General features: G+C 39.5%; 2 protein-coding genes across 11 annotated transcripts in view; one reads left to right on the top strand and one right to left on the bottom strand.

Annotated features, from left to right (window-relative positions):
• Window positions 1–19950, bottom strand: part of wdr27 (WD repeat domain 27) — a 29673-nt gene extending 9723 nt beyond the window's left edge. For 2 of the 10 annotated variants that reach the window (XR_003788352.3, XR_003788351.3), the window contains exons 1-25: window positions 19681–19949; window positions 19366–19507; window positions 18986–19110; window positions 18722–18835; window positions 18574–18625; window positions 18347–18417; window positions 18157–18274; window positions 17965–18064; window positions 17061–17152; window positions 16708–16772; window positions 16366–16478; window positions 15866–15939; window positions 13741–13810; window positions 13448–13516; window positions 13250–13353; window positions 12996–13085; window positions 12541–12662; window positions 11396–11529; window positions 10375–10472; window positions 9662–9783; window positions 7493–7590; window positions 4964–5066; window positions 4765–4818; window positions 3858–3966; window positions 3434–3532 (exon numbers count right to left, since the gene is read on the bottom strand). Coding sequence is in view for 8 of the 10 variants with exons in the window: in XM_029175324.3 (XP_029031157.1) it covers window positions 3434–3532; window positions 4765–4818; window positions 4964–5066; window positions 7493–7590; window positions 9662–9783; window positions 10375–10472; window positions 11396–11529; window positions 12541–12662; window positions 12996–13085; window positions 13250–13353; window positions 13448–13516; window positions 13741–13810; window positions 15866–15939; window positions 16366–16478; window positions 16708–16772; window positions 17061–17152; window positions 17965–18064; window positions 18157–18274; window positions 18347–18417; window positions 18574–18625; window positions 18722–18835; window positions 18986–19110; window positions 19366–19507; window positions 19681–19815 (2364 nt within the window). In the remaining 2 variants the exon portion in view is untranslated. Of the gene's footprint in view, window positions 1–3433; window positions 3533–3857; window positions 3967–4764; window positions 4819–4963; window positions 5067–7492; window positions 7591–9661; window positions 9784–10374; window positions 10473–11395; window positions 11530–12540; window positions 12663–12995; window positions 13086–13249; window positions 13354–13447; window positions 13517–13740; window positions 13811–15865; window positions 15940–16365; window positions 16479–16707; window positions 16773–17060; window positions 17153–17964; window positions 18065–18156; window positions 18275–18346; window positions 18418–18573; window positions 18626–18721; window positions 18836–18985; window positions 19111–19365; window positions 19508–19680 lie in introns of all 10 variants that reach the window. The other 8 variants (XM_029175327.3, XM_029175324.3, XM_029175326.3 and 5 more) reach the window with 8 other exon arrangements.
• The window catches only part of khdrbs2 (KH domain containing, RNA binding, signal transduction associated 2), a 127204-nt gene that overhangs the window by 96225 nt on the left and 10904 nt on the right, over window positions 1–20075 (top strand). The window lies entirely within an intron of this gene.

Here is a 20075-nt window from a genome sequence, read left to right as displayed (position 1 = left end):
GATGACAAAAAATGTCTGTCTTGAGAAAGTGGTATGAACAAAGGTCGAGACTTTGAAGATACGGGGAGCGATGTGTTTTCCTTCCCAAAGGATATCGTTTATCAGCTGTAGAGCACGTACTTCATGAGTGCCAGTATATCGGGATGTTCTGTACTGTACACGCTGAGAGGAGGAAGATCCACAGGGGACGACACAGTGGTCTCAGCGTTATTATGAGACGTTCTTCATTCAGAAACTACACTAAGCAATATTCAGTAATCATGAAAAATAAATAAACCTTAACCCATAAATGAATCATTTCAGTGACTGCTTCACTGATCCTTCGCAGATAGAACATTTCCATTAAGCAACCACCCGCTCACACAGTCCAAACAATGAAGCTCAGTCTTTGGACTTGTTCAGCCCTTTGCCCTTCAGCCAGTCTTTGATACAAGAATAAAAATCAGAGGTTGCTCATCACCTAAATTGCTGCTCACATACATGGCTGATCTTTGCTTGGCAGCGCTGAGCAATCTGCCTGACAACAATAAATGTTAGTGAATAACTGGACATTTTGATGCGATGCACTCATGTCTACTGCACGTAGACATCAAGATCTTGATGTCTCTCGTGACTTTGCAATGGCCCGAAAATCGTTATTTCCTCACTTCCTGTTCAACGCACGTCCATCTGTGCTGAACACAGGCCAGGTGATATCAGAGCGGCCGTCTCAGCTCAGTCTGAGTCTCACTCTAATGTGAGATTCTGGAGCGGACGAAAAGTCCACCTCTGTATTTACTGTTTGGCCGCTACAGAGAGCCTGCTCCCTGCGATCAGGCAAAGAGGAAGTGAAGAAATCAAATATAATTTAAATTCAAAACACCAATGGCTGCGAATGAAATAATTCAGTGAAAAGGTGTAATTGGAAGTCAGTTGCAATTTGTTCCTGCCTGCAAAGAGGGAGGATATGTGCTGACATATGGAAATAAGAGCAGCTCTGAGCTCAGACGCTGATTCACGCATAGCTCTTACTCCTGCCTGGGAAAATAGACTATGTTAACTTTCAAAGACAGTGGATGTTGTCATGTGAAGAATATTCTGTATGTTTAATCTCATATCAAAATATTTTTATTATAAATTTCCTCTATTACAATACAACACCTGTTATGAATCGCTAAAGCCTCATCATGACAGGAAAACTGTGACTAACAAAACAAAATTCATCAATAAATTAAAGCGTTAATCTTCTCTATACATTAGTGGACCTGAAACAAGGTTAACTAGAAGCAGCCTCACAAAGCTCAGCCAGCCACTCAGTAAATCACTGCAAGATCATTTTTTCAGCTAATGGGAGAAACAAGTCTAAGTCTCTAGGTATGTATGAAGATCTTACGCTCTCAATAATATTAAGACAAGAGCTTATATACATGATGAGACACTAATGTTGGAGTTAAAGATGTAAGATTTAAGATTTTCCCAACTGTGAGTAATCATACATCATTTTTCTGTACAAAAACACTCACTGAACACACTGAACGTTTTATAACTACACAAGAAAAGGGAGTTGACCTTGGGTGAGTGTTGTTTTCTAACTATTATTTATATACAGTATATTATATATATAAACAGAAAGATGCTCTTTTATTGTCAATGATTTTGCTACTGATCAAGAACAGCTTGATGTATTTGGAAAATTATACTGTGGAAGCAGATCGATGGTGACAGTTTGCCAAAACAAAAATGATAAATTTGACATAAAACTGGTTAATAGTTGCTACAAAGTGCACATAAAGTCTAAATAAATATGTACAAATGAACACATTTTGCTGTGTTTACGAGTAAACAGCTTCAGGTCTGTTTAAGGCCAAAGGAACACAGTACTGTACGTACTGCCAAGGTTGAACCTACTGTAAATTGCCTGGTTTGAGGACAATCTCATTGCAACATCCTGATTTTCAAGGTGGGAAAACTTGTCACGGTTCTCTTTTTAGCGGCAGACTCTCTGGAGCCTTCCAGTTTTTTCATACATTTGTGAATTTTATGACTTCTGCTCAAATCCTAGCAGGTTTCCGTACACACCGTATAACACAGCGGAGGAAAGATATTTCACCACAGTAAAAAGGTTTAATATTTGCACAGATTTGAAGACAAGAAATAAAAAGGCCAGATTTAGATGTGGACGTAAACTGCGTAAAAATTAATACAACAATAGCATAGTAAGAGCAGATGTTCTGTTTCATATTCATTTTAATTTAATTTCCTCACATAAAGTACTAATTAGAATATGCAACCTTTCAGTCTTTGGCTTTTAACCATGTCCTATCAAACTAACAGAATGTGCAGAAGCACTGATGGGGAGCGAGCCATGCCTTGACTGATGAAGTGTTTCTTTAAACTCTGCAGATTAATGCAATTCAGCCAGCAAGTGGCCGTGGAGAGAACTTTCCACTTTCAAATTGGATATCTGCATGTAGCACTGAACGGAGTCACAATGATGGACATGCAGATTTAAGGCATGCGCCTCCAGAAACAGTCAACAACGAGCCTTTTGAGATGTCGTGCAGGTTGTGTTTTTAAAAAATGTTCTTGCATTACAGCGTTCCAAAAGAAAATCGTTAACTTGTAGCTTCGTGGAAATTTTCTTAGCCATACTAAAAATATAGAAGTGCTTTGTCCTCTGTTAAGCCTCAGGATGCATCTAGAGACCTATGGAGTATGTTATCTACTAGTTTTGTCTGCCTGAGCAACAAAACCATACGGCACATTCATTATAAAGATGATCTGAAAAACACACTAGTAGAAAGTAAACTAAGTTGTCAAAGCATGTTTTTTTAAACTGACACACACAATACCATTAATATTGAATTTATGTTCTTGCATTTACAGCTGGAATAGTTGAGGTGAGCTGCAGTCACTCAGTCAATGCAAATGGGTCAACAGGACACAGAGCACGTCACTGAACCTTCACAACGTAAATAGCACCAAAATGTGGTAATCATTACAGTTCATGGTTGTTGTTTTGTAAAAGAATAGATACACTAAAACACATTCATAACTACATGTGTTTATCCTGAGTCTACAGTATAGGTATGTTTTTATTATTTTAAGGCTCAATCTTTTTTTTCTGGAGTAGAGCCTCAGTGATGTCACTGACATAAAACTCTGACCACCCTCAACTCTGGAATGATCTCAGAAAGCTCTGCTATGACTCCGACCTGTGGATTTCATTTCTATTTGGAGTGAGATGAGGTAAACCTGTGTGAATGTGAACAAAAGATGATGGATCTGCACAAACTACCTCTCTGGTATGTGACAGAAATGCGACAGGTGCTTCATCTCAGATGAGGCCTTTCAGTTCTTTGAGACAGTGATGATGCTGAGTGCACGTTTTGTGAGTGGCAAGACAAAGGAAATCACAGAATCACAAAGACAACACTGAAGGAATGTTGTGTACCTCTGGGGTGGCTGGGTTAAAGGTCACACTAAGGACTGTGTCTGAGTGCCTTTGAAGCTTGTGAAGGTAGCCGCTGCTACGGATGTCATACACATAGGCCTGAAATGAAAAGCAGATCTGATCAGCCACATGGTGAAGTATATGGAATATAAAGATGCATTACGTACAGGATCTGGATATCAGGACCAGATAAGACACACTTTTTACAGTAAGTAAGTACAGAAATGTGTTGATCATAGATGTTTCACATACTGCATCCTAGAAATCCTACATCCTGGACCTACATTAGAATGTTATTGACGGTACAGTATCAGTTTCAGTGTGACAGCACGGCTTGTTTTCAGAATGTAATGTTTGTCTCAGGACCAAGAGGACGGATGCAAACAGATGTGGATGCTCAATATCAGAAAACAACTCATCAGACCGTGCATCTGTTTGGTATTATGCTTCTCTGAAAAACACTGCAAGCGAGCCCTGTCCAGTGGGCCGTGGGCAGAGGGTCTCCTGTCTGAGGCCGATGCCATGTGTGGCCCCTAACGGGGCAGGAGGAGAAAAAATCTTTCAGTGGAGCTAAAATATTGCACAGATTCCCAGATGGATTAGCCTGTATCAACAGTAACTGAAGCAGTGAGTTGGGTCAATAAAGCCTGAGTTATGAAAACTGAATCGCCAGGCATACATCTTGATTAGCAGTTCAAAAAAGAAAACTGTTATCTCCTACATAAATAATTTCACGTCTCAACAGGGGAAATCAAAACAGGTAAAAATAACACATATTTCACTGTACATACAACTGTTATATAGACCTCGACTCATATGATACGTCGATAGCTTTTGGCTTTATTTTTTCTGGAAAAAAGTGTAATATGATCTAGGGAGTCTTTTTAAAGTATTCATCTTTTTTCCGTGATTGCTTTTTGATATATTAGGACAAGTACAAATGTGCCTGGCTCATGGAAGTCTCAGGGCAGCCACAAATAAATACGGTTTAGGTCACTACAGTATTCTCTCCTGAATTCCAAGAAATGCTGGAAGTGTCCAATCTCGACAGAGATTCTCTCAAAAGTCCACGTCAGTGCTGAGTCTTCATAATTAATAATGACCAGCAGCATGCATATATTATTCCACGGCTTTCAACAAAAACGCAGCCCAGTAGAGTCGAGAGATGGATAAGGAAAATACATTTTTTTAAAGTCTCGAAGGCGAATATAAGGCAAAGTCTGGAAAAGCAATTAAAGAGGTCTGCCTCAACATGAATGCTGAATCTGACTTCTATGGAAAAAGGCTTGTGTCCAAATAAAATGTCTGAGTTAAGACCCAGCAGTCCTCACCTTAAATGGAGCTGAAACTGAAAGATATCCTGCTGTTTCCTGTCTGTGTTTCACCTTCATCAGATCAAACAAGATAACGGCAATACAAAATATTCACTCATTATATATATATTCCACTGTAGTGGGTCTGTAGAATAACATCACTAAAGGCAGAGTGAGACACTCGCTGTTAATGGAAACCCACAGAAATAGAACTTACACAGTTATCTTCCGAGCCTGAGACAATGAACTGGCCGCATGGTGAAAAGGCTGAAGAGCACGGATGGCAGCGATTCAGATGGCTCTCATAGCGGCGGACACACCTGAGACGATGAAGGGAAGGCCAATGAGGAACCAGTGTAATATCATAATTAGTAACGTAACCAAACATCACAATGTGAGGTCTCACAGTGAAAAACACAGGTAAAACCAGTACCATCCTGCTTCTTCACACTAAGACTTGAACCAGCTGTGCATGAAAGCAGAACACGGCAAAGTGAAGGGAGGAAATGACAAATGGCGTCCTCTGAATGTAATGTCTTTACAACGCCACTGGCAGCCGGCTCAGCGGGGGGGCTCCACATTGGCTGGCATGTTAGCAGGGGTTGACTGGGTCTGGTGAGAGCTTGTTTTTGACGTTCACATGCTAATGTCATTAGGGTGGACTAAAAGTAGGTCATATTCATTTGTGACCATACAGAAACGAGATATGAGCAGACCCAGTGAGATGTGGAAACACAGAGGGGGACACAGGGGAAGACCTCAGAAAATGAAAGTAAGTACAATTGCTGGGCTAAAATTACAGTTTGGAGGTTTTAGTGTGAACTTGTTTAACTTCTTGAAAGCTGTGTATTAGTTGACACTACTGTATCTCACCACACACTTCATCACAACTGTAGGTTTTTCTGTCTGCAAGCAAACACCCCGAGAGAGTTGGTTCAGAATCTTTAATGTACTGTATTTATCATCAAAATAGGCCCAGTGTTTTTGGCAAACACGGTGAGGCATGTGCCCTGTAATCATTCTGATAAACAGGGATGTGAATGAGAACTATCTGTTTCTTAATCCCCACGGGCATATCTGGATATTCATGTTCAAGAACCTGTCACAGCCATTCACTGTCACGCTGATAAGAAGCAGTTAAATAGGTTAGAGCAAACACTCATCTGGTTTTCTAGGTCAGAATGTGGATCTAATGTTTTGACTACAGGAGGGGATTTGTCGGGCCGAATCCTGACTCACCACAGTCACACATTCTCTATATAGCGTGAGTGAAGACTATCTGGAATTCGCTTAATGACTAACACAGACTGCACTGAAAGGTTTGACGCTATTGAAGCAGGGCCAATGCAGTTAGTGAATGCACCTGGGTATTCAGTGTCAGTCATAAAGGTAATCAGCAGGCTATTCATAGCTCCTCATTTGTAGCCAGGATATTTCACCTCCTTTAAAGTGCGTCAGTGGGGATGAGGTGAAACCCCGCTCCTTTTTGCACTATTTGATATTTAAATAGACTGTTTATTTATTCAGTAACAAACTTTATTCAGGGGGAATTTATCAGATGATGGAAAAGCAATTTAAAGGGAAAACATATAAGATCACTGTCTGTTCTACAGTAGATATTGTAATCATCATGCATGTTTGTGCTTCTGTCTGTAAAAGAAGGGGTGACATATAATGGATTCTCCAGTTACAGAGAAATAATTGGCAAAAATATGCCTCAATAATGCCTGCTACTCTAATTCTGACATTTTTTTGCTGTATATGTGACAGACATTTAGCTTGAAGTATTTTCATTTGCTCCAGGAACTACATAAAAAGTCTATAATTTAATAATACCAAAACAATTTGTTGTCTGAGCAATCGAACACCTAAATTGGGTCTTAATAAAACCTCAATATCATGAACAGCTGTCAGATACATGGAAACATTCATTTAGGTGCAGGAGTGAATTCTGTGGTTAGTAGTGAACCAAACATAGAATGTTTATCAAAGTACAAAGATAAATTAACAAATCTGTCAAACTGAAAAAAAAATGTTAGCGTCTGAGAATTGTTTTCATACATCCATATGGTACAGCTCAGAGGAAGTGCATCTGCTTAGTGATGCGTGATGACAGCTCTCAAAAACACGAGTTGACCTGGAAACCAGGCACAAATATTTATCACATAGCAAAAAGGTTTTCAAATGAGTCTGGGTTGAGCAGTTAAATATGGAAGCAGTTTCAGACATGAATGCATGAAATACCCAATAATACCTTCTACTGGGCCAAAAAGAACATTTTCAATCCAAGAAAGCCTCCGTTAATTACCTGCCTTAAAGGGATATCTACTAACAAACACTGTAGAGAAATATCAGTATTAGCTTTGTGCTTTGGATATGAAACTTGATGATTCACTCATCTATTAAACACTGATGGGCTTGGACACAAGATGAAGAACATGTTATAATTAGTTGCAAAACCAAAATGATTTAAGAAAGAAAAACAACAATAGTTTACTCCTTAATATATATAAACATATACAGCCTTTGGTAAGCTCATCGGCTTTCACTAAGCAGCACTTTTGAAACTTCTGAGTAGAAAATAATTGAGTCACAGGACAATGGACTCAAACTATTATTTCATAACTATAAGGTAATTTCACAGGTGTGTTTAGTGAATGTAACTCCACGGGTGATGTTCTGTAATGATTTCCGTACTTAAGCTTCACTGAAGGTGACACGTTCTAACAGAGCACAGTATATTAACCTGAGCGTACGGAGGTCCCAAATCTTTACACCATCTGTGACTGCACTGGTGAGGAAGAGATTATATGAATCCAGAGCCTGTGTGCTGAACATGGAGCCCTGCGAATTACACACAAACAAATATTCACAATCAGTGCATGTTTGACTGTAAATCAGCATCTGGTATTGTCCAGTACTAGAAACTTCTGTGGCAGTGACTGTGTTGGCAATTAGGTCTTGCACTATAATTCCACATTAAGACAACCTAACGTAAACAGTGAGGCTGGAAACAAAACTGTAAAAGTAGTTAGTTTGTGTTTCTATGACATCCTTTTTTATTTTATGCACCGCTGTTAGAAAGTTATACACTGCTGCATATCTATATAGATTTTCTACCAACTTTCAAATAAACCAGATAATAAAACATTGTGTGGGTTGGGGGAAGGGAGGTATATGAGAGAGAGAGAGAGAGAGAGAGAGAGAGAGACAGAGGCAGAAAGCAGTGGCCGTGTTTTTTGTTTAGATTTCCATTAAGAATGTGAGAACGGGAGTCTGAGAGGCCATTTCCAGTTCCATTTTCCAAGAAGTCCTCTGCTCTGATGAGTTCCAGGTGAATTTTGCAGAGGAGATGATGGAAAATTGAAATGGGAAAAGTTGCATCGCATGCTGCAGTTCTTGATGTTTGGTCTGAATCAGGCCGAGAAAGTGAGCGGGGAGGGAGGAGCGGTGCTATGTGAGCACTTCTCAGGCAGGGGCAATCCCTCTGATCCACAGGTATTAACCCTACAGCACCCAAAGGCCCCGGGGAACCCAGGCAAAGGACCCCACGCTAACGCAATAGCACACACAAGGGCGCACAATAGCTGGCGTGACAAAGAACAGGCACCTCTTGCATGAAGGAGTAGAGTCAGCTGTGTCAGTGCATTGCAGATGAGTGGGTTAATGGATTTAATCCCTGCCACTAGCTGCAGTATTCAGCTAATCCAGACAGGCCTGGACAGTAAAGTATGCGCAGGTCAACATGCAAAACTGACTAGACTTAACACCACAAGGTCACTGAGTATGAGCCTCTCTGACACAAGTATACACGCCAGCCTGCATTTCAATAAGTTATATAAGCACAATTAATGGATCTCTATCTATTCACCAAGCTGCTGAAAATTCATACAGTGCCACCAAATATAGAGTGAAGCTCTGCCCTTCATAGCACAGTAAAACGTAAGCTAATGGCTTCAAAATGTACCAAATATGCAGGAAGCCCTTCAGATGAATCAGTTTAATGCTTACATTTATAGTCTCGTATTGGATGATGCACTGTTTCCTCATTCATAGCAACATAATGGCTGTGGCTAAAGAAGGAGACTGTCTAGTCGTTCGACACCAGCTAATTGAGTCCACATTGGTCCAAGCCAGTGACGCGCTACTAAGGCCACATAAACCCAAAGTACATCATGGAACGGTGCTACTCCAAGGCCAACATCCAGAATGGAATCTCCTCCTGCCATCTCCTATGGCAATCTTAATCCTGACGCACCAGGGATTTACATTCAGAGAGTCAGCAAGAAGTGCGATGCTGGTGATGGCACGTCCTGTCTGTCTCTCGGAAACTTTTGGCAAACCTTGACCTTTTTTTATTCCCATCGCAAACTAACGCTTTGACTCCCTTAAAGACGATCTGTGCTTTATGTAACTTGCACAATACACACACAGAGCTTATGTAACGCTGAAACATCTGCCAAATAGCAGACCCTTCAAAAGAAAGATGGAAGATGGGGCTCCCTCTACCAATCAATGCCAAGCCAAGCAAATTCTTCACTGTGGGTTTCAGGTCTAAATGTCACTTAAGCCTCCCTGTGGAGTGATGCGCTGGCCTGTATCGCTTCACAGGGATTAGAGGTTATCACAGGTTTTTATAAAGCTGCAAATGAAGGTGTTCAGGGTATGAATGTTTGTGAAAATTCTGAAGCCAAATAATAATATTAATTGTCAACCATTAATTTTGGGTCAGCCATAAATCCAGAAGTAACTTTACTGACTTCATCAAACATTAAATTACCCGTGACAAGGATGAAGCAGTTGAAGATAAGCAAGCGATGAGTGGTAGCATTAAATGCTGCCTCTACTGCTTCTCTCTAAAGAACCTATATGGAAACATGGTGACACATACTGCTTACATATTTGTAACATTTACCTTGTTCTGAGTGATGCAGTGGACGGCTCTGCTGTGCGGATCAGCTAGCTTTGACGCAACTACACCCTTGTTCATGTCGAAAACTTGAATGGATCGATCGGAACCACACACAAGAACAATATCTAAAGCAACTGGTAAGGAATTTTTGTTATAGTTTGCATCATATTTAATTTTTCTTTGCTGTAGTTAACAGTACAAACGCCAGCACTATTGATAGAGGAGACAAAGTTATACAATAATGTGAAATGCATTATTATTGTTGTTGTTGTTGTTGTTGTTGTTGTTGTTACTGTATTTTTCAGATGGATTTACGTATACATACACAAAAACATGACATCTCTTCTATTTGTTCTGTGCAAACAAAAACAGTGCTGCAAAGTTTTCACTTAAAGGATCTTATTTATCCACGCACAGCTGAGTTGTGTGGATTTATTAGAAAAGTAAATGCACTGTAAACGTTAACAAGGCTTTGGAAAGCAGACATTCTCAAAAAAATTAAGACACTTAAATGATTTACAGGTAAAATCAGCAGTGGAAACCCTGAAGCAACACATGAAAACTTTATGAAGCACAGACTGATTGCTGTGCTTGACATGGAAGTGGTCCAACCAGATGCTCTGACCGCAGCTATTGAAGATATAGGTTCTCTTTACCCTCCACATCATCAGAGCAATAATTATAGCACAAAGGATAACAACAAGTATAAAGGATACAAGACAGGAAATCATTGGCTGCAGACATGGCAGTGATGTCCGTTGCCGAGCCTGTTGTGAAGCATTTTGCCAGTTTGACCACACTTCGTTGTTGATATCTAAGAAGTTAATAAGAAGCAAGAAGAATCACCTTCCGACATACAGTATATGACAGTAGGTGAACTTTCCATACACAGCACTGATTCTCTGGCCTCCAGCAGTATCTCTGACAGTTTACAGCACACATTCAGCTTCATCAAGTGATGAGTCATGAGTCTGTAGAAGCAGCTAAACAAAGCCACACCCCCTTCAAATACATCTTTTATCCATATTTCCCATTTTCATACATGTAGGACATTATTACAACCAGTACTGCAAGTGACTAGAGGTGAAAAGTGTCAAGTAATTGGTTTGAATCGTGTCACTACACTGCCAGGGTTGATAATGGTCTCTGGAGGAAGGCACTTAACCCCCAGTATGAGAGCGTTACGGTTTAGAGTCCAACAAAACTATGGTCCTACTGTGCAGCTTTGAGGTTTGAATGCATGCCATAGGAAAACTGCAAAAATACAATTAGTCTAAATAGAGAAAGTGCAGATGTCTGGACACAAACAGAAACTGAGCCAAGTACCCTGTGCTGTGTTAATTTCAGCTGCCTTCTACCTGTAGTTTCCAGAAAAGATGAAAGGGCCTTTAAATTTTTACAGGCCAGAGTGTGTTTTGAGATGACATAGCATTGCGTGCTGTGTGTAGGGCAGCAGTGGCCCAGGAGAGAACCTTCATCCACCAGTTGCAGGGTCAGTTCTTATAAATAAACATTACTTACTGTATGTGCAGGGTAGAGTTAATGTATGATTTGTTGTTTATTTCCCATTGTTGAAAACCTTGTTTTTCCTCCAAACCATACAGTAGCAGTCTACTGTGAGGTTTGTCTGTATAACAAAGTGTAGTACACTAAAACTAATTAGATGCATCAGCAAATCCAATTCAAAACCAACAACACCAAACAACTTACAGTAAATAACTCATAACTTTTATATACCTCTTGATGTCATCACGCGTGATGTCCACATTATACAGGTACAAGTAGAGGGAAGGCCCAGATGCAAAAAGCAGAAACTTGTCCAGGTAGTAAAACTGAGCACTTCTAATGGGTTTTGTAAACCTGCTGTTAGCCTACAACAGAGAACAACACAGACACATGTGGATTAACAAACATACAGTATAGTAAAAAATATAATTACAACATTAACTCAATTTAATGTAATAATGTGTAAAGTAAATAAAGTCACAGCTGACTTCTAAACCCGAGCATTCCATTTATAAACATATGTAAATCTTGAATGTGTCCTCACTTCAGACACGCATGACACAACAGGGAGGAGTTAATTCACAACAAGCACCCCTTCCTAAATCACTCTGCATAGAGGATTAACATGGAAAAAGTTGGACACTGTCAAGGTAAAAAAAGCAGCTGTCAGATAATTTGTGTTCTACAGCTCAGTAGAGTATCTGTCAAGTAAAGCTTCCCAATGACAAGACATCTTAAGAAATACTTTGCTGTTATACTTGATAGTTCTAAAAAGGAAAAGGTTTGCAAAGCTTTTTGTGCTGCCTGACCCTGAAGGCACCGTACGTGTCCCTATGTGCATGATAAAGTCTTCAGACTGTACAACAAAGGGATGCTTAGCAACACCTAAGAGGAGACACCAGATATGAAGTACAGATCTTTGATTTGACTTGATTAGATGGTGCTACACCACATCTACTATACTGTACTTCCTTTAATACAATATCTGAGGCACTAAACGTTGGAACGATCTTCCTGACAACAGCAACAAAGAGAATGAAGCACAACACTCATTCACATGCAGCATCATCACCTTATGTTAAACACTGCAAATAGAGACAAACTAGTCCCTTGTCCCTGAAAAAGACAGGCTTTTTTAAGGACAAGAGTGAAAGTGGAAAACGTGTATGGAATTTGTGTCTGTTTCATTATGCTTCTAATCCAATTTCAGTTTTAAGACCTTCAGAGTGAGGAAATTCTTGCAACGTGAGATCATTGTGGCTGGTCTTTCTTTCACTGATGCAGTGGTGATGGTTACGATAGGGTTAGAGGGGCTGAATGTAATTCATCACAACATGCAGCACAAGTGTGTGTTGCTGAAGGCATGGGACATTTACCATGATAATGGCAGGCTCTGGACTGCCATGGCTCCAGAGGCGTAGCGTGCGGTCTTCTGATGCACTCAGCCACCACTGCCTGCTGAGGCTCCAGCTCACACTGCTCACTGGCTTGTCATGGCCTGTTACAAAGACAGTGGTCTGGAATTAACCCGGAGATACAATGTGTAGCCGTAACAATTACTTTTAGGGTACTGTTCAGAAATTAGGGCAGACTGAAGACAAGAGGTTCACAGTAACCTAAAGGTCACCTCCCACTTCTCTCGTTATCTCTACTGCCCCCTTGTGGAATGATCCAGGTACTCATCAGACATTATAACCACTTGAATAAGCTAAGTTTGAGGGGGTGACAATTAAATGTCCTGCTGACAGGACTGCTGACAACAAGACTAAGTTGTTCACAAATGCTTCATAACCCTGAGATGTTCAGGGTACAGCATGTCTACTTCAGGCACCTGTGTAGACAGCTGGATTGCCAGAAAGAGAAGACTTGTACAATAACACGGAGCTGTTGCCAAGACCACACAGGATTTGTTTTCCATCACCTGGAGGAGCCAAAAAGAGAATCATCTCATTAGAATTTTGTCACCAACAAAGCATCTTTTTATTACAGTGGGAACATGTTTTGTATGACACTGGAACATTTATTTTAAATTACAGTCAAGTTGTGTACTAGTCTCACTCTCTTCATCTCTATTGATGCACCTACCTGAATACTGAATGCAGTGGACTGGTTTGCTAGCAATACTTAGATGGTTGTGTGGAATAATAGGTGCTGTGCTGTCTCCTGGGTAATCTTTAAGAAGTAATCCTCTAAATTACAAAATAAAATCAAAAAATGACTTTTAATCAGCAAAATCTTTGACCAATTTCCTAATATTGTGTGTTGAATTATGCTTCTGCTTACGCATTTTTCCTGGCCTTTTTGAAAAATGGATTCTTCTGAATATTCGTTTTTGGTGAAAACATAGTTTTTCTAAAATAATAAAAGGTAAAATAATTATTCATTGAGACCCAAAGAAAAAGTAGCTTCAAATCTCAAAGGAGAGGGACAACGTTTCTGGGGAAAGACCACCTGCTGTGCCGTTACCTCTGTTCCCATTAGATTGACCTAGATGAGTGTAAAGTGTCATCACCTTTACACTAAGACTCAACTCCTCCTCCTGCGTGAAGCTGATCACTCTAAGAAACTCAACCTACCGTGGAGCACTGGCGTATCCAGATGACCTGGCTACTGAGTGGAAAACCAAAGGCTGATCCTTCACTTCTCCTTTGTGGAAGAAAAGATAAAGACAGATGAGACACAGACTGACACAGACTTTGTCGAACATAAATCATCAGTTTTTGCTTGTACAAAAATCCCAAAAAACTGAAACCCAAAAAACTGTTCCATTTTTTTGAACAGTAACAAGTACGTAGAATTGTTTGTAGATTGTAAAAAAAGCTAAGACACTCTATAGTCTGTTTAACACTACAGACTGCTGCCTGTCCTCTGTCAGCACCTTTATCATACAGCAATGAGCTCACTTTTTCCACAAGCATTAAAATATGAAAGGCTTCTTTTAATTCAGGAGGAAAGAGAAAAAGTCTCTGAAGCCAAATTTTTGTATGTGTTGTAAGAATCATAAATCAACACTGTAGAATACATTACCACAGGGAAATTAATTGTATTTTAACAAGTTACAACATTACATATTTATTCACTAATTTTTTAACATTACCCTGAAACATATTTAAATATTTTTTTACTTAAACTGTTTCTTCCTGTAAAATAAACAAACTTTGAGTGTATCAGATATTTAGTCCTTTTTCTACTTAGATAAAAGGGTTTTTCCAATACTTTGTGCTCACACATAGCAACAGTGGGTTTTGAGGTGGGGAGGAACTTTAAATGCAGGAAGCTAAACATCTCAAAAATCTAATTATTTGGCAACACTTGGCATTGCTCAACAGTCCTATTGACTCCCTGCTGAAATATTGTGGTCATTTTCTTTTATAGGCTCATAAAAATCTTCACAATAGACGCGATTTGAGGAAAAGAGAGAGTTTCAGAGAAGTCGAGTCATTTCTGTGTAAAACCATAGTGGCTTGCTGCTCGCTCATTTCATTATGTAACACTTAGCCTAAGATGTTGGATTCATTTAAGCAAAGAAAGTTCCAAATGAAGTGAATCATATAAACCTATTGTTTTTGCTGTAGCTAGGCTTTGGTGACCGTGTGGTTTTGCCTGTCGTCACAGAAATCCACTTACTTTAGAACTTTGTGAAAATAATAAAAATCAATGTGGCAACTCTAGACTGCTGAGACCTTTTATAATTATATCAATAATTCATATTATGTATTTAAAAAGCTGTTTTGTAGTCTTGGTTCCTTGTATTTTAAAATACAAATTTGCAACCAGCTAACATCTTTATTGTAAAACAAAGCATTAATGCTTGTTCTCAGTTAAAGAACAGAACGTGGCAGAACTTGGACATCCGTCAGAAAAACATGATGCCAGTCTAAGGGTCCGACAGCAAAAGGAATCAGGCAGTACCTGAAAAATATGCTGAGCAGGTGGAACATGTGTGTATTGTATGGAGGTGAAATCTAGAACAGCAGGGAATGAACTCTGTGGCTAAAACTATTCTCACTACGATGTAAAATTGTTCAGACTAAACTAGACACACTCAGCAATAAGGTAGTCCTTGTCTTAGTATTGACCAACAGAAGAATACAATTATGCTAATTACTCATGCCAGCTGATTTTCATCTTGCCTAAGAGAAACAAAAACTGTCCTAGTTCACTTCGCGATTATGTTACACTGCAATTTGACAGATACCTAATCTGCAGCCAGAGTTTTTCTCCTTCAGATTCATACCAGACTTACAATGGAAGAACTTTTCCTTTCCAGGAGTCTCAGGGGTTTATGGTGTAATTTAAAAAGAAACATGGGGCATCACAGTGAGTTGGTCTAGTCTATAAATGTTTGCAGTGTCTGGTCTGACAATGAAGTCACTAAGCTGAGATCCCCTACGTTTTCTGGCAGCAGCAGCTCCCTTTGCTCCAGCTGTGGGTACTCGTGATAATACCCGCTTTGTCAGCAGCAGCTCTCAGTAAGAGCAGCATGTAAACCTCAGCATACTAAGGTCTCCAACTGAATAGTCCCAGGCTGCCAGATCCTAATGATACACCAAAGAACCAGAAAAGGCCCCTGCACCTAGGAATTCACTGTGCTATTTATGTGCTCTGTTATAAATCAAAAATGTCTCACAGAGTATAGAAAATAAGACCAGAACAATAATTTGAGAACAAGAGAAACGTGAGTAAGTGCAGAAGTGAGACCTTTCTTTTTAGGATGGTTTGCTTCTTTCTTCTTTAACTCAACATTGAGAGGAGATTCAAGCAGCAGAGGAGAACTGGAACAGAACAGAACAGAACAGAACAGAACAGAACAGAACAGTTACTGGAGCAGAAGAACAGCACTTTCCACCTTTATGGACTTTTATTCCATTTAATTCTCAGCACCACTATATCATTTACCCATAAAAAAACAAATGGCAAGAATCATATGACCATATCTCCTACTGCTGGTGAGATCAGCAACAAGGCATGTTTTTGCATGTTTTAACAAGCAGGAAGAATTACTTTTAACCGTTTATGTGTATTTAAGCAGAAAATAAATAGATTAAATTCTTATAATATGTTGTTATAATTTATAGAGTTACAGGTAATACCTTAATTTACTTAATTTCTTCCCCCAGTTTATTTGTTGGCATTCAGCATGCAGCGTGACTGTGTGGGCTGATTTGTCACTCAACTTAGGCATGATCAAATGCATTTACCTCGGGAACACTGAAAAGCCTTCATCGCCAGCCCAGATTCCCTCAAGCTCACACAGATGTAACTTCACCAACACCACATGGGGAGTAAACAAAGAGCTCACTAAAAACACCATCTGTATGAGGAGGAATTCAATGAGATGACATTAGAAACATAAGCATATTTATAATTAATTTTCAGGTAAATAGTATTTTGCTAGCTTGTATTTTGAGGCTACACATTAAAATGTTATCTGTAGAATGTAATCTAAAATCTTTTCATTTAGTGTAATTGTATAAATTCTAAAATATCTGCAAAAAATTGATTTGTGATCACAATGGTGATGTCTTGATCTGGTCACTCACCGAGTTGTCCAACCCTGGAGAGATTGACCAGGACCCAGCCACTGAGAGGCTGAGGTTGGGGTAATCTGGAAGAATGGAGGCTATATCAGGGTAGGGCTGCATCCAGTCACAAACACAAATCAATAATGATTTTTAAATGTTGTGTATGTTGAACCATACATGACATTATCATTCCACCATCATTGCAAATGTCACCATGTGTCGTTTCTAATGACAGCAGTAGATTATTCAGATCCACTTTCAATTTTCAAGTGCTACATTAAAATGGAAGACTTTGCAATATGAGTGGAGCTTAGGACAATGATGCACCAAATGTCAGAGTTGCCCGGTAGCAACATCAGCAGCAGCCATACCTCTGAAATACAGGACTGTGAGGAGTTCTGAGGTCGCTACGTTCACCACATACAGGCCATCAGAGCTTCCGACACACAACCAGCTGCTGTCCCTGCATGAGCCCAAAAATAAAAGCATGAAAAAACAGTGTTACAGTAATTGATCTAATAAAAACATTTTTCAGCTTACAGAGAGGAAGCTAATGTAACCATATACTAAAGAAAACATACTAATGGAGGAGAATGGGAGGCAGACTGCAGGCTTTTACTGAGTTTTCCCTCTAACTTTATGTACATTTATCAAGCTGAATCTACTGCCACACACACAAAGGAGAGGAGACGTTTAGCCTAATGAAGCCTTTAATCCACTTCCTGCAATAAGATACATGCTGAGCTTATGACAGTGTGGAAAATGTATATGTCAGACATGTTTTTATGTATCAGTGTATCATTATTCTCATGCTGAGCACTTGCACTGTGCAAGCTGGAAACACTTAAAGCCATTATGTGTGGGAATTTATGTGATAACCAGCTGCAGAACTGCAAAAGCAGTTACCATTTACTTTTACCATTTATGTAGATGTTTCTGCTTGACTTTCCACCTTTTTTGACTATTTTACCATATCTAATGAGGTATATGTATAGAAGCTACACGTGACCTTGTCTGTGTTTTTAGGTGCATGCTTCCTGTCATAATATCACTATTTTTTAGCCTGAACCACTACTTCTATGACTGCAGACAAATGCAGCAACCATCCCGTTGAGACACTTAATTATTAAGGAGTGGGAGTGAGGCTAGATGGGATTTTTATTGTCTTTGTGTTCGTATGACAGTGTTGTTTGGATTGCTTTGGTAATGCTGGATCACGTACCATTTTATCTTGTGATACAAATCATTGAACATCTCCAAACTAGAAGGACTTACCTTTCTGGAATAGTGGTGTCTGTAAATGAGCTCCACGGAGCCATTTTAAGGATAGGTTTTGATATTTCCACTTCATCTGCAGGCAACTGTTTCACGCTCTCTAAATCATTGTATACAAAATTACCATAGATAAAATGAAAAACAAATTGAAAAGATATATAATATGTACTTTAACTAATAGCTTGACATCACCTGCTTGCTGGCCCAGGGTTTCTTGCTGTGAATTGTGAAGTCGTCTTTCAACTTTCTGGATTTCTATTTTGGTCACAAGCTCACACTTGTGGTCATCAGGAAAAGAGAAACACCACACCTACACCAGACACATACAGGTGTAACACATATTGCATCTATGCTTCTGATTTTTGAGGGATGTTTAACTAACCTGTCCATCAGTTGAGCCAATGATAACGTGCCTGTTCTCCTCCAGGAACGCTGAACTGATCAGTGGAGAAGCTAAAGAACAGAGGAAAAGCTTTTTATATGATGGTACTGTAGACTACTGGTGTTTTCAATCTTAAGAAAAAACACACAATTTAGAATTTCATTTTCTAGATGTGAAATGTCCCAAAATACAATTTTATTCTGTATTTGAATCATCATTTTTTATACCTGAAAGCACAAAAGACTGGTAGCAAACTGTTTCAGTTTCTAAATTCCACACCTAAAGGAGACAAAGACATTTACCAGAGAGGATGTTTAGACTCATTTACAATATGTTTATAATTTTATTCAAGTGAAGATGATTTTAGATCAGTACCTTAAAAGTGCGGTCTTCTGATGTGGTGATGAGAATGTGTTTGTTCCAGGGACAAAACTCTGCCGATGTCAAAGGTCCCAGGTGACCAGCTAAAGCAGAGATCACCTCTTGTTTCTGAAGTGCAAAACAGTGAAGAAACTCAGTTAAGACGTTTAATAGCTATTGAATGCTAACAAAATATAATGATGAACATATTTTTGGGATCAAAACTGAATTGAAAACATATCAGCATCACATGAGCTGTGAGAGGATATCCTCTAATACCTCTGAGCTGAGAATATAGACAGTTACTCCTGAGCATGCAGCCACTCGCTCGTCAGAAGAACAGAATGAAAGATGAACAACGTCACCCAGTAGAGATCCAACAATCGTACCAGCTGCAATTTTACCTGCAAACAAATCAATGACTGTGTATATATTGACACGAAAAGCAGTGGCTGGCCACAGACGTGTAGTAGGTAACATAACCATCCGCTAGGTGGCAGCATTGCTACGATTTTCACTCGAGCTCTATAATAAAGGAGTATAATAAAATGTGATTCTATAAGTGGGAATTTTAAGATTGACATTGCAAAATCATTATATTCACTATTGTTTAAATGCAACAAGCAAACTGATTATGAAATACACATTTCCTTCCTTACCCTCCTGAGATCTCTTCTGACACTGTTCAACATCCCAGACAATGATATAATCAGCAGAGGCAGAGCAGAGGAGAAGACGCCTGCTGCTCTGTCCAAATGTCATGGCACTGATGTCGCCATGGTGGCCGGTGAGCAGCAAAGGCTGAGGACGCATCATTAGTAAACGGATTATTAATTATTTAGGCTCAGTCATATTATTCTAATTTTAGAACACCTTTATTAACTTTTTTAGGTATTTTATAATAAAACATGTTAGCTGACACACATCAGCGTTTTCTAAAAACAAACAAAATGACTAATAGTTTACGGGCAAACCTTTCGCTCAGTGTCCGTGTTAGAGTAAATGAATATGTCTTTTCCATGCACCGGTATGCCGCAGTAAGAGTGGCCGCACGCGAGCTGCCGGTGAGACACGAGCCTGTCGCACGTCAAACGCAGCTGTTCAATCATTGTACAGTGAGCTCAGGCACGAACCACTGCGCTACATTGACTTTAAATTAAACTCGCATTCAATTGGCGCTAGCTAAAATGTGACGGAAGCACGTTCCAGGTGAACAACAGCTAACAGGTTGCCAGGATACCGCAGTAATTTCCGTTACCTTAGATCGTCTATTTGAAACATTTCACAGGACGCTGAAATTGTCTGTTTCTTAAGATAGGCATTATGATGTTGTTTTCTGGGTATTCAAGCATTCACTACATGACAACTA

This window comes from Betta splendens, chromosome 15, assembly GCF_900634795.4.
Source record: "Betta splendens chromosome 15, fBetSpl5.4, whole genome shotgun sequence".
Classification (NCBI taxonomy): Eukaryota; Metazoa; Chordata; class Actinopteri; order Anabantiformes; family Osphronemidae; genus Betta; species Betta splendens.
The sequence above is the reverse complement of the archived record's forward strand: the minus strand, read 5'-3'. Positions and strand labels throughout refer to the sequence as shown.